General features: G+C 62.8%; 1 protein-coding gene across 3 annotated transcripts; it reads left to right on the top strand.

Annotated features, from left to right (window-relative positions):
* Window positions 1-235: 235 nt before the first annotated feature.
* LRP3 (LDL receptor related protein 3) lies at window positions 236-12,507 on the top strand. 3 transcript variants are annotated; one of them, XM_070387994.1, is made up of 7 exons: window positions 236-553; window positions 2,394-2,441; window positions 8,042-8,180; window positions 9,483-9,697; window positions 10,121-11,237; window positions 11,460-11,592; window positions 11,849-12,507. In XM_070387994.1, the coding sequence occupies exons 1-7, from the start codon at window positions 481-483 to the stop codon at window positions 12,434-12,436; spliced, it is 2,313 nt and encodes a 770-aa protein (XP_070244095.1). In that variant the 5' UTR covers window positions 236-480; the 3' UTR covers window positions 12,437-12,507. The 3 variants fall into 3 exon arrangements, with proteins under 3 accessions (XP_070244095.1, XP_070244096.1, XP_070244094.1); XM_070387995.1 differs by having other exon boundaries at window positions 8,006-8,180; window positions 11,830-12,177; XM_070387993.1 differs by having other exon boundaries at window positions 237-553; window positions 8,006-8,180.
* The last annotated feature ends 238 nt before the right edge of the window (window positions 12,508-12,745 follow it).

Genomic DNA, 12,745 nt, shown 5'->3' with positions numbered 1-12,745 from the left:
GCGCCACTGCGGCTCGGCGGGCGTGTCACGTGGCTGGCGCGGCGCGGCCTCCGGGCTCGGGCGGGCCAGGGGCCGGGCGGCGGGACCCACAGACCCGCGGACGCTCCACCGGCGGCACCGGCCGGGCGGGCTCGGCGCAGCGCGGGGCGGCCGGGGGGCGCCAGGGCCGGGCAGGGCTGCGCGCCGCGGGCATGGGCGCGCCGGGGCCCCCCAGGCACAGGCCGGCCGCGCCGCGGGGTCCAGGGCGCGGGGGCAGCGGCGGGCGGGGGTCCTCCCTGGCGGCCGCCGCTGAGCCCCCGCGGGGCCCGTGACGCCGCGGCCAATGTGGCCCCGCGCGCGCTGCGGGCCTGCACCGCCGCCTCACAAAGACGCCGCCGGAGCCGCCGCCCGCATCCGAGCCGCAGCAGCCGCGGGAGCCCGAGCCGGAGCCGCAGGCGCGGGGCAGGAGGCGGCGCCCGCGGGCGGCCGGCCGGCCCCGGCATGGAGAAGCGGGCGGCCGCGGGGCCGGAGGGGGCGCCGGGCGCCCGGGCGCAGCTCGCTGTCGTCTGCCTGGGTGAGTGGGCCGCGCGGCCGCAGCGGGATCGGTCCCCTGCCTCGTAGTTCCGCGCCGCGCCCTGGTCGGACCCGGGGCGCCCCTCTCCTGGTTGCGGCTGGGGCTCCCGGGGCGGGCACTGCGAGAGCTCCCGCCAGAGGCCGAGGAGACTGCGGCTCCCCGACACCCCGGCCTGCTGGGGTCTTAGGCCTCTCTAGCAGGGTTCAGAATAGCGTCCGGGAGCCCGGGTGAGCGGCGCGCGGGGCGGCCCGCTGTGCGGGCGCCTGGAATTGGCGGGCAGTGGCTTTCTGCCTGACTTCCCCGCGCTTAGCCTGGCGGCGATGGGGGATCCGGACCTCCGGAGCTGCGGACAAAGGCGAAGCCAGCGGGGCTGGGGCCGGTAGTCCCCTGAATAAGGAACTATTTCCTGCCTGGAGTGGGTTGGGGGCGGGAGCCAGCCGGAGCCGGGATCAGGATGCGCGGCAGGAGGCAGTTGCTAGAATGACTCCTGTCTCCCCTTTGTGTCTTCTCGGACCCAGCAGGGCAGGCCTCAGCAGCCCAGGGTGATGTGTCTGGGGAGGGCCGAGGGACCCATCCAGCCCTGCCAGAGCTTTTCTGTCCACCTTTCCAGGGCCTTGTGTGCGGGAGAGGGGAAGCAAGGGGTTAAATCCTCTAGCCACATGGCTCCTTTATTTACCATGATGAAGGAGGGAGGCCATTATCTAAGCCCGGGGTCATTAGGGGACACCCTATGGTGTCATCAGTGAAGGCTCTGTAATCCCAGAAGGTTTGTTGAAGCCACTGAAATGACAAAGTAAAAAAAAGAAGCCTGTTCATTTTAGGGTGCACTCTCCTCTGCCCCCAAGAATCTAGGAGCTGGGGTCAGGCCCCTGCCTTAGCTGCGTGAGCAGATCTCAGTAAGCTTCATGGCCCCTAGAGTGCCCACTCCCCAATCTGTCAGTGTGGTCCCGTGCTCCTGAGTGCCTGGCTTCCCCCGGGGTGCAAGGCAAGGCGCAGACCCTTTGGCCTCCCCCAAGGCCCTCTCCCGCCCAGCAGAGCCTGGGTGTCCTGCCAGGGGGCAGCTGGCTCTCTTCTTCACCAGACCCCTGGGCTACAGGGCTGACCCCTGTAGAGATGTTCTCTGCTTCCCTTGGCATCGTTGATGTTGGGGAAGGGGCACCCTGAACCTCAGGAAGTTGAGTGTGCCTACATTTTCTGCTCCCATAATCGCTGCAGGAAAGCATTCAGTGAAAGCAAAGGGCAGATCCCATGGTGGTGGATACTTGAAGGGGTAGGTGGCAGGCAAATTCTTTGCCTCTCTTCGCAAGGTCAGCATGGTGCAGTGAGAAGGACCTTGAACCCTGGTAGCTGTGAGTGCCTGTAGAATGGGGATGATCAGAACTGCTTCCCTCCCTCCCTGGCTGGCTGGCAAGGCCCCTCAGAGGGAGGAAGCCATACAGTGGTAGGAGCTCCCTTCATAAGCAGGGCCCGTGCCCGGGTTGAGCAAGGTCTTTCCCTGAAGGATGGTCAAGGCCCTGGTTCCCAAGCCTGAGAAGATACAAGCAAGCCCCCTCCCACGTGAGTTAGAATTCCCAAGCGTGGGGAATGGCGGGAGTGGCCTGGTGCAGCCAGGCTTGCACCCTGCTCTCTCCTACTATGGGTGTTTGGGTGAGTCCTGAGATCCCCTGGGGTTCTCGTTCTGCCCATCCCAGCAGGCCTGTAACAGTGCTCTAGGCCGTACCCTTAAGCAGCCTGGAGTTTGGGCTCTCTTGTTTTGCACCCCAAGGGCTTAAGCCCCGAGAGCCACCCCCCTTCTCCTCCCCTCCCCCACACCACTGAACCCGCTTTGTGTCTCCCACAGTGAACATTGTTCTCACTGGGCGGTTCAGCAGCGCCGTTCCTGCCTTAGGTGAGTAACATGCTTCTCCCCTTCCCTCCTCCCTGCTCTCCTGGTTTAATGACCTCTGAGTACCAACCTTCAGGAGCCTGGCTCCACCCCTGAGGTCACCTGGCCTTTTTCCACCTCAATTCCTGGGCATCTATGCATCACAAAGGAGTTTTTTGGCATTGGGCAAGCTTATACCTCTCTGAGCCTCAGTTTCCTCTTCTGTAAAATGGGTGCCTTTAACCATGAAGCCTGGTTAAATGGGCCAGTGAGGTAAGGTGTTCAGTACAGCTTTTGCACGTGGTAGCCTCATACAGCTAGGAAACTGTCATGGCCTGCACACTTGGCAGACTATGATTCCTGTAGGCAGTGGGGGTCCCAGAGAACCGTAGGGCACCATAAGATGCCTGCCTGCTTTAAAATTCCACCTGGGATTTAGTTTATGAAGGTATCACTGAGCAACAACACAGAGAGGCCAAAGCCATTGATGGAGGAATTTGTTACTTGCGTGTCTTGCGAGGAGGGGACATGCCATGCCACTTTTAGGGTCACTTGGACAATACCAGGTCTAGTCAGGCAGACAGAAGTGAATGGAAGGCTTTGGCCAGAGCCTTGATCGAAGTTTCGGTGAGAAGGGCAAGACAGGGCAGAGTAAACATCTAAGGGCTGGCTAGTTTGGCTAATCCCCAAGAGCTCTGGGCTAGGGGGGGTGGTCTCTCTGTGCCTGGTACCTGACCCTGGGATGAAATATTGTCTTGGCGTGTGAATTAGGTAAGAAGTCTGTAGGGGTTCTTTCTCGCATCAGCCTGTCTGCCAGGGAAAGACCAGTTTCAGGGACACCGGTTTGCAGCAAAGTAAACACTTTGGCTGATAGTTTGGCCCTGTGATAAGCAGGTGCCAAATAGACACACGGGATCTAAGAAAACACAGTTGAACTCCGTGGCTGCCTCCTGCCTGTCTGTCCATCCGCTGGCTGTCTTCATGTGTGGGCCTGGTGCCGAGTATAGCAAAGGCCGCCAGGAGCGGGAGCCTTCAGGGCTGAGGCCATCAGGGGCATTTGCCCTTTGCTGAGGGGGCTGCCAGGGGTTGGGTCCCTTGGTGCCAGGGGAGACATCTGAGAAGGGCCTCGGGAGCTGGAGTCTGGGGGCTGCGGGCTTGTTTGCTGTGTCCTGAGCTGCGTCGTGGGGCAGGAGGTACCTGGGATTTTTATTAAAAGTTCTGCTCAGGGCCTGCAGAAGGCAATGGCACCCCACTCCAGTACTCTTGCCTGGAAAATCCCATGGACGGAGGAGCCTGGTGGGCTGCAGTCCATGGGGTCGCTAAGAGTCGGACACGACTGAGTGACTTCACTTTCACTTTTCACTTTCATGCATTGGAGAAGGAAATGGCAACCCACTCCAGTGTTCTTGCCTGGAGAATCCCAGGGACAGGGGAACCTGGTGGGCTGCTGTCTATGGGGTCGCACAGAGTCGGACACGACTGAAGCAACTTAGCAGCAGCAGCAGCAGCAGCTCAGGGCCTGGCTGGCCACAGAAGCCCACTGAGGCAGCTCAGGGAGGCGGAAGGGTGGGGTGGGGTGGGCTGTCTCCTGGGCTGTCCCTGCGATGGGGAGGCTCAGAATTCATACAAGCTGCTCTCCCAGGCTTATCTCTTAGATGCATACTCTCAGCCTCCTTTTCCATTCTCCCTTCAACCAGCTCCTTCCTGCTCCTGCAGCCTGGCCTCCGCTGCTGACCGCGCTGGCTCAGGGCCCAGCCTTGCTCAGAGCTGAGCCAGCCTCAGTCCCACCTGACGTCACGGCCCCTGCAGCTAACAACCCAGTCTCCCCACCCCAATCTCCAGGACCAGACAGACTGGCCTCACCTGGATCAGGTGTCCATGGCCATGGTAGAGAGTGGGTGCAGGGGGAAGGGGACAAAGGGGTGGCAGGTCTTACACATGTGAGTCCCAGGCCAGTCCCCCTGCTGGTGTGTGGGCAGGCATGTGGCTCCAAACATGTCTGTCCCGGGTTCGAAAAGAGATGCGCTGGGGACAAAGTCCATCTGTAGAGCCCGGAGAGAAATCCATCCAGGTTCAGCCTCCTGTTTGACTGCCATCGGGGTTCAAGCTGTCTGTGCCTGCACCCCTCCACCCCCGCCCCTGGCCCTGGTGTCCTGAAGCTGCACACAGAGCCTGTGTGGCCACAGGGGCTATGCCGAACTGAGGCTGTCCTAGAGCTGGTCTCTCACCCTCTAGCATTGCTGAGAGAAGTGGAGACCAGCTTCTGGCTGCCAGAGTGTCTCCTCCCACCCGAAGCTCCGTCCCTCTGCACTTCTAGGGTTTCCGTGCGATTCCTGCTGTGAGGAGCCTGGGTCATCACTGTCTCACCTGCTGCTTTCCCACCCTCACTGGGCTCAGTCCCTCCGCAGGGTCCAGCTGAGCCACCCGGGGACCTCACAGGCTTTTGCCTCTCAGCTGCCATCCTGCCCCAGCTTGTCAGGCACTAACTGGGTTGGATAACTCACCCCTGCAGCCCAGACTTTGGCCGCTGTGACCCAGGGGCTGAGCATGGGCAGGGTCTCCAGGGTGTTCTCCGCTCATCTGGCAGCTCCGCCCAGGCACTCTGCTGGGCTCCCGGCTCCCAGTCCTCCAGCACACTGGCAGGTGGTCCAGAGTGCCGGCAGCCCCTGGAAACCAGGTCTGCAAGCTGTGTGTCTTCAGGCTTGCTCATGCCCTCTCGGGAGTATTTGACATTTCTTTAGACCAAGAAAGGACGCTGGTCTGAAAGTACTCAGTCACCCCTTGCTCCCTTGAGCAGGCCACCTTGACCTGAGCAAAACTTCTGTCCAAGTGAACACAGGTCACTTGCAGTTAAGCTCAGACAGACTTCTCTGACGGCCCCTAAAGACCCCCAAGAGCCTCCATCCTGCGTCAGTATCTCCCAGCTCCCCTCACTGCCCACCCCTCATCACACACGCCATCTCTGCCCTCACCTCCCATAGGTGTCCCCTCTCCTCACCCCACATGCACGTCTGCCTCCAGACTGCTACTCCCCCACATCTTCCAGCCACCCTGAGATGAGCAGCACCCTCTGACTCCATTTCACTGATGGGCAAGCTGGGCCTAGGGTGCGACTGGCAGTGTGGACTCCAGAACTGGACTGGATTCACGAAGCTCTTTCTCCTGCCTGTGCCTGGGTGCTGGGGTGGTGGTGGGATGGGAGTGAGATTGCTGTCCCAGAGAAGCCTAGGGCTGGTCGTCTGAGCTGGTGATGCCCTCCAGGCCCATGGCCAGGCAGTGTCCAGTTTGGGCTCCTGCAGGGACCCCGGCCTCCCTCCCCATCCATGGTCACTCTGCATGGGCCAGGCCGACGGCTGCAGTAACCCGTGGTCTCTCTGCCCACTCCCCCCTTGCAGAAGAATTAACAGTGACTCAGCGACATTGCTGCCCCCAATGGGGAAATGTCTGGGGCATCCGAGGGGCACTTGGGGTGAGGCATGTCTGGGGGAACATGTTGCCAGGGGATTGTTGAGAAGCAGTGTCTGGTTTTCTGCTCCTGACTAGGCTGGTGGTCTGGAGAGACAGGCTTACCCATGTCATGAAAGAGGGTCAGACATGGGTCCCTGCAGGCCTGGCTTTCTCTGGCTATATGGGGGATAAACCCAGCCTCCACGAGGGCTCCATCCTGTGGGGAAAACCTCTAGGCTACAGTGGGTATTGCTTTGCCTCAGGCCTGTCCTGGGGGCTGAGGGGACAGGGGTGACTCCCACACTGGCTGATGGAGCATCTGACTCCGGGTGTAACGTTTGCTTTAGAGACTCAATGTTGGGGGAGGATGTGCTCCCAACCCTGCCTAGGGACTCTTCCCCCACCCAGCATCCTGGAGGAGGAGGAGCCCTGACCTCACACCTGCCAGGGTGTCCCCAGGTCAGCATCTCTGTGAAGCCCACAAAGCCTCACCCATCCAAGGAAACACGTTGCTCAGGCCCCTGATCACCACTCCGGTTGTTTAGTCCTTACCTTCCTGGGTTGTGAGAACACTGAGGCTCAGGGAGGATGACCTCCAGGCCCTGGTGAATGCCAAGTGGGGAGCCCTGGCTGGTACCTCACCAACCTGGGGCTGTCAAGGCTCTGACGGCGACCCGATGTGGTCAGCCTTGCTTTAGGGTCGGTGTGGGTTTTTCTCTTCCAGCCCTTGATGCTCCTGTGAGCCACTGCTGGGGGTTAACCCCCTGTGGGTCACAGCCTTGGATCACCCGGACCTCCACGGGTGGAGCATGGGAAGCTGCTGGAGGGCTTTCACTCTTCTTTCTGCAGCTGAGTCTTTTGGGGTTCCAAAGAGTCTTGTTGAGAGCCAGCAGAGAGATCCTGCTTGCAGGGCAACAGTCAGGGGTCAGGGAGAATGAAGAGGTAGGTAGTGTCACTGGGCTCAGGAAAAGTACTATTTGTCTCCCCGGGCCTCAGTTTTTCCGTCTGTATAATGGGCCTGCCTGTGCCACAGGCTGTTGTGAAGATCAGATGAAGAAGTATGGTGAGGGGCTATGAGGGGCAGGGGCAACCAAGTATAGGACCTTGCTTGGTCCTGCAAAGGCCAGGGCACACCAGGGCAGGGTTTGCCACCTTTAGGCTAGGTGAGTTTGGCTGGGTGCAGAGGGCATGTGTAACTAATGAAGTGGGTACAATGAGGCCTGCGGGGCTGGGCATAGAGGCACTCATCACCCGTGCTGGCCAGGGTGATGCCTTGTGCTCACTGACACAGTGGACGGTTGACACTTTACCAATAAGTTGGCACTTTATCAATGAGAGGCCCAGCCCACTAGAGGACCAGGGTGGGCCCTGACTCTGCCACTTACCCGCTGTGGCCATGGGCAACTCACCGACCCTCTCTGAACCTTGGTTTCCTCATCTGGTTATGACATCCCCTCCTGGTATGCCTCCCACTCACACTCAGGATAAAATCTAAATGCCACACAAGATGCCATCAGACCCAGCCTGTGTTTCCAGCCTCCTCAGGATATCGGCCCCTCCCTTCAGGCCCGTTTTATAAACTTCACTTTGCCCAGGGAATCTGCATTGTCTGTCTGCTCCTCCCCCAGTCTGTGAGCCCCACAGAGCCAGACTTTTACCCGTCTTATGAACATGCCTGGTACTGTGCTTGCCACATAGTAGGTCCTCAAAAAGAATGTGTTGGGTGAGGCCTGTATTAGGCCAGCCCTGGGGTGGTGGGGTGGCAGGCAGGGAACCATAGTGGGCCTGCTTATGCTGGGCCACCAGGCCTAGGGCTGCAGGATTCTCCACTGAGCTGAGACCCGAGGCCGAGAGGCCTTACCTGTGAGGTGCCAAGGAGAGTTGGTGGGCTGGCTCCCAGCCCCGTGGAGGGTAGGGGAGAAGAGCTGGGCTCTGGGGCTCAGGGTAGACTGTCCTGAGTCCATGGGGGTCCTCCTCTCCCCACTCCATACATACCACTTCCCTGAAGTCTCACGGCACGCCCATGCCCTTGGCCATGGTCACCTTAGCTGGCCTTGAGCCTACCTGGGGAAGGCCTGTGCTCAGGTCATGGGGTGAGGGGCTCAGTGTCGCCCTCCCTCACTGCCCCCTCCCACCCAAAGGTGAAGCCAGCGCCTCTCAGCCTCCTCTCCTGACAGCCGCCTGCAGCGGGCAGCTGGAGCGGCACACTGCGCGCCGCGGCGTCATCTACAGCCCAGCCTGGCCCCTCAACTACCCGCCGGGCACCAACTGCAGCTGGTACATACAGGGCGACCGCGGGGACATGATCACCATCAGGTACGTGTGCGCGGGGGTGTCAGAGCGACTCGATGTGGGCCTGCACGCGCTGCATGTGTGATGGTGTGCATGTGAGTATCTGTGACAAGTACAGTGACCAGATGTGTGTGTACGTGTGTGTGAACACACATGTGCTTGTGTATGTGTGTGCGCCCAACCTGAGCAGGTATGAATGACATGTGTATGTGCGTTTGTGAGCACATGTGTGTGTAGGTGTGGAGGGCATGTGTGTGAGATGTGCAGGTGTGCAAATACATGTGTGAGTCTATGTGTGCACATATATGGGTCAAATGCATGTGAACATGTGGGTGTGGGTCTCTGGGGCTGGCTACCCAGACCTGGGCCTCTTTCATGGGCTTGTGAGCCTGTCTATCACCTCAGGCCTGCCAGGGAGGGGAGCCCTGGGACTGGAGGGCATGGCCCAGTCATCTGTGAGGTGGCAGAGGTGTCCTGTCTGTCCTGCAGGGGTGGCTTGAGGCCAGGCTGGCACTAAGCCCAGAGCGGGTTTTCCCCCGGGCCCTCGGGGCCATCTCAGCAGGAGAGGGAGGAGCAGGGTGCTCAAGCTGCGGGGATGTGCAGAAGGAAGTGGGGTGAGGAGATTAGATGGTGGAACCGAGGCTTGAGTTTGGCTGGGGTATCACTCCTGTAAATGCAAAGCCTGGAAGACCCAGTCACTCCACGTCTCCAAGGCCAGGGGTGTGATGGGAACACATCAGGGTCTGTGCCTGTTTCCCTGTGGCCACTGGGAATCTCTTCAAAGACGCCAGCCTTTTTGGCCACTTCTAGAGTACTCCTCAGCCCTGCTCATCCACGGCCCGGGCCACTGCTTCTCCCCAGGGGATGAGCTGTCCCCCGGCCCAGGCCTGCCCTGTGCACACAGGCCCCCCTCAGTGCCCTGGCCTGGGATTCTTGCCGGGGTTGTTGAAGCAAAGCCAGCGTAGGGGGATCTGGACCCTTGGACCTTGTCCTTCAGGGGAGAGTGTACGTGGAGGGAATTGCCTACCCTGGGACTCCTGCCTCTGCCTCCACGTGGCCTTGGGTTGGGGCACCGTGTGTGTTCTGATGGAGGGTGGAGAGGCACAAGAGGAGGCCTTCACAGAACTGCAAGGGGGCTGACATGTTCCTAGTTGTCCACGTTGTCCTGATTCTTCATGGAGCCACTCTCGGACCCCTGGGGGCCTGCTGAGTAGCTGGGAGTGGAGGAGAGGATGCTGGGGCTGGCCGTCCTTGCTGTGAGTTTAAGCATGACCTGCTGGTCTCTGGCCACCCACTCACGTCTGAGGTCCTCCCTACCCCCTGCAGCTTCCGAAACTTTGACGTGGAGGAGTCCCACCAGTGCTCCCTGGACTGGCTCATGCTGGGCCCTGCAGCCCCGCCCCGCCAGGAGGCCTTCCGGCTCTGTGGATCTGCCATCCCGCCCGCCTTCATCTCTGCCCGGGACCACGTCTGGATCTTCTTCCACTCCGACACCTCCAGTTCTGGCCAGGCCCAGGGCTTCCGTCTCTCCTACATCCGAGGTAACACCAATGGCAGGGTGCACCTATGGGCTCCCCGGGGGTGAGGGTGGCACCCTCCATCTGCCCCCTACCCTCAGGGTCTCCCCCAGTAGCCCAACAGTTGGAGCCCAGCGTTGGGACGGGAACTGGTCATCTTGCTGCCTCGGGGTGCCTTGGAACCCCTCGAGATCACTGACCCCACTTTATAGACCCCAGCTCAGGTCAGGACCTGAGATTCCCCGACATTTGAGGTGTCTCTGCCCCTCAGGTGGTCAGGGAGAGAGAGAGTCCAGCGCCCTTCTCCTTGGGTCCTGCCTCTCCCTGGACCCTGCAGAGGCCTTGCTGGGATGGGGGGGACCTCCTGCGGGCTGCTGGCCCCAGGCCCCACGAGGAGGGTGGTTCTGCGCACCCCTGACTGTCTCCACCACGCACTTCACCCTGCAGGGAAGCTGGGCCAGGCATCCTGCCAGGCTGACGAGTTCCGCTGTGACAACGGCAAGTGCCTGCCGGGCCCTTGGCAGTGCAACACCGTGGACGAGTGTGGGGATGGCTCGGATGAGGGCAACTGCTCGGCGCCCGCCTCGGAGCCGCCAGGCAGCCTGTGCCCCGGGGGCACCTTCCCCTGCAGCGGGGCGCGCTCCACGCGCTGCCTGCCCGCCGAGCGGCGCTGCGACGGCACTCAGGACTGCGGCGACGGCTCCGACGAGGCCGGCTGCCCCGACCTGGCCTGTGGCCGGCGGCTGGGCAGCTTCTACGGCTCCTTCGCCTCCCCAGACCTGTTCGGCGCGGCCCGCGGGCCCTCGGACCTTCACTGCACGTGGCTGGTGGACACGCAGGACCCGCGCCGCGTGCTGCTGCAGCTGGAGCTGCGGCTGGGCTATGACGACTACGTGCAGGTGTACGAGGGCCTGGGCGAGCGCGGGGACCGCCTGCTGCAGACGCTCTCCTACCGCAGCAACCACCGGCCCGTGAGCCTCGAGGCCGCCCAAGGCCGCCTCACCGTGGCCTACCACGCCCGCGCCCGCAGCGCCGGCCACGGCTTCAATGCCACCTACCAGGTGAAGGGCTACTGCCTCCCGTGGGAGCAGCCGTGCGGGAGCAGCCGCGAGGGCGACGCGGAGGACCCAGGCGAGCAAGGCTGCTTCTCGGAGCCGCAGCGCTGTGACGGCTGGTGGCACTGTGCCAGCGGCCGAGACGAGCAGGGCTGCCCCGCCTGTCCCCCGGACCAATACCCCTGCGAGGGGGGCAGCGGCCTGTGCTATACGCCCGCCGACCGCTGCAACAACCAGAAGAGCTGCCCCGACGGTGCGGACGAGAAGAACTGCTTCTCCTGCCAGCCGGGCACCTTCCACTGCGGCACCAACCTGTGCATCTTCGAGACGTGGCGCTGTGACGGTCAGGAGGACTGCCAGGACGGCAGCGATGAGCACGGCTGCCTGGCGGCCGTGCCCCGCAAGGTCATCACCGCTGCGCTCATCGGCAGCCTGGTCTGCGGGCTGCTGCTCGTCATCGCCCTGGGCTGTGCCTTCAAGCTCTACTCCCTGCGCACGCAGGAGTACAGGTGGGCGCTGGGGCCGGAGCGTCACTTCCTCCGTGTTCCTGGAGAGAGGGCCTTGGCTCACGCTTCCTGCAGCTGTGGGCCACCCACCCGGGGCTTCTCCGGTCTGGGCCCCTCGGGATGCCCGGATGGAGGGAGGAGGGCCCACATCCTGGGAAGCGGGAAGTGCGACCCCAACCCCCGCCAGGCCGGCCTGCCATGCTGCCCTTCTGCCGTTGCCCTCAGGGCCTTTGAGACCCAGATGACACGCCTGGAGGCTGAGTTTGTGCGGCGGGAGGCACCCCCGTCCTACGGGCAGCTCATCGCACAGGGCCTCATTCCACCCGTCGAGGACTTTCCTGTCTACAGTGCATCCCAGGTGAGCCTGAGAGCGTGAGACCGGACCCCCGCCCCGCCCCCGCGACCCGCCCAGCCAGACCTCAGAGAACGCGGGGTACAGGGAGGTACCCAGGGGCCGGGTGCGACAGCGTGCAGCCGGGATGGTCCTGGGGTTGAGGGAGGTGGGAGATGAGGCCTCGGCAGGGTGACAGGCCAGGGGAGGGGACAAGGGGGCCCCTCGGCGGGGGTGGGGTCGTGCTGACCTCTGCCCCCTCAGCCGCCGCCCCACCCTCCAGGCCTCGGTGCTACAGAACCTGCGCACGGCCATGCGGCGACAGATGCGCAGACACGCCTCCCGCCGCGGGCCCTCCCGCCGCCGCCTAGGCCGCCTCTGGAACCGGCTGTTTCACCGGCCGCGGGCACCGCGCGGGCAGATCCCGCTGCTGACAGCCGCGCGCACCTCCCAGACGGTGCTGGGTGACGGGCTCCTCCAGCCGGCACCGGGGGCTGCCCGGGACCCCCCGGCACCCCTAACGGACACAAGCAGCCCGGGGGCAGCAGGGGAGGGGTCCCCCGGCGCCCCCAGCCACGCCTCGGAGGTGGGACCTCCTGTGCCGCCCCCCTCCGGCCTGCGGGACCCCTTGGAGTCCAGGCCGGCTGACAAGGACAGAAAGGCTGGCAGGGACCCTCTGGTGGACAGCCCAGCCCCTGTGGACGTGCCTCAGGAGTCCTGCTCGGGCCAGGACCCTCACCCCCCGGCCCTCACTGCCGGTAGCACCCTCGGCCCTCACCCATCAGAGCCACTGGGTGTCTGCAGGAGCCCCCCGCCACCCTGCTCCCCAACGTTGGAGGCCAGTGACGACGAGGCCCTGCTGGTCTGCTGACCCGCCGGACACGCTGATGACCGCCACAGCCCCGCTTTGTAACCAGGGAATACACAGTCATTTCTACCCCGCCTCCGTGTCCTTCTTTCTTATGGAGAGGCCCACCCGGGAGCCCTGCCAGCTTCCTGTGTCAGCACCCTGGCCCCTCTGGTGGGCATGGTGGGCAGAGGGACTTGCCGGGGGTTGAACACGGGAAGAGGGTGGAGTGGTAAGCCCCTCTCCAGGGCCCCAGGGTACACAAGATACCTGGGGGGAGTCCCCATCTGCCTCCCCTGCCTCCATTCTGGGAATCCTTTTGCAGAGAAGAAA

This window comes from Bos mutus, chromosome 18, assembly GCF_027580195.1.
Source record: "Bos mutus isolate GX-2022 chromosome 18, NWIPB_WYAK_1.1, whole genome shotgun sequence".
NCBI lineage: Eukaryota > Metazoa > Chordata > Mammalia > Artiodactyla > Bovidae > Bos > Bos mutus.
This window is presented reverse-complemented; position numbering and strand designations above follow the sequence as displayed.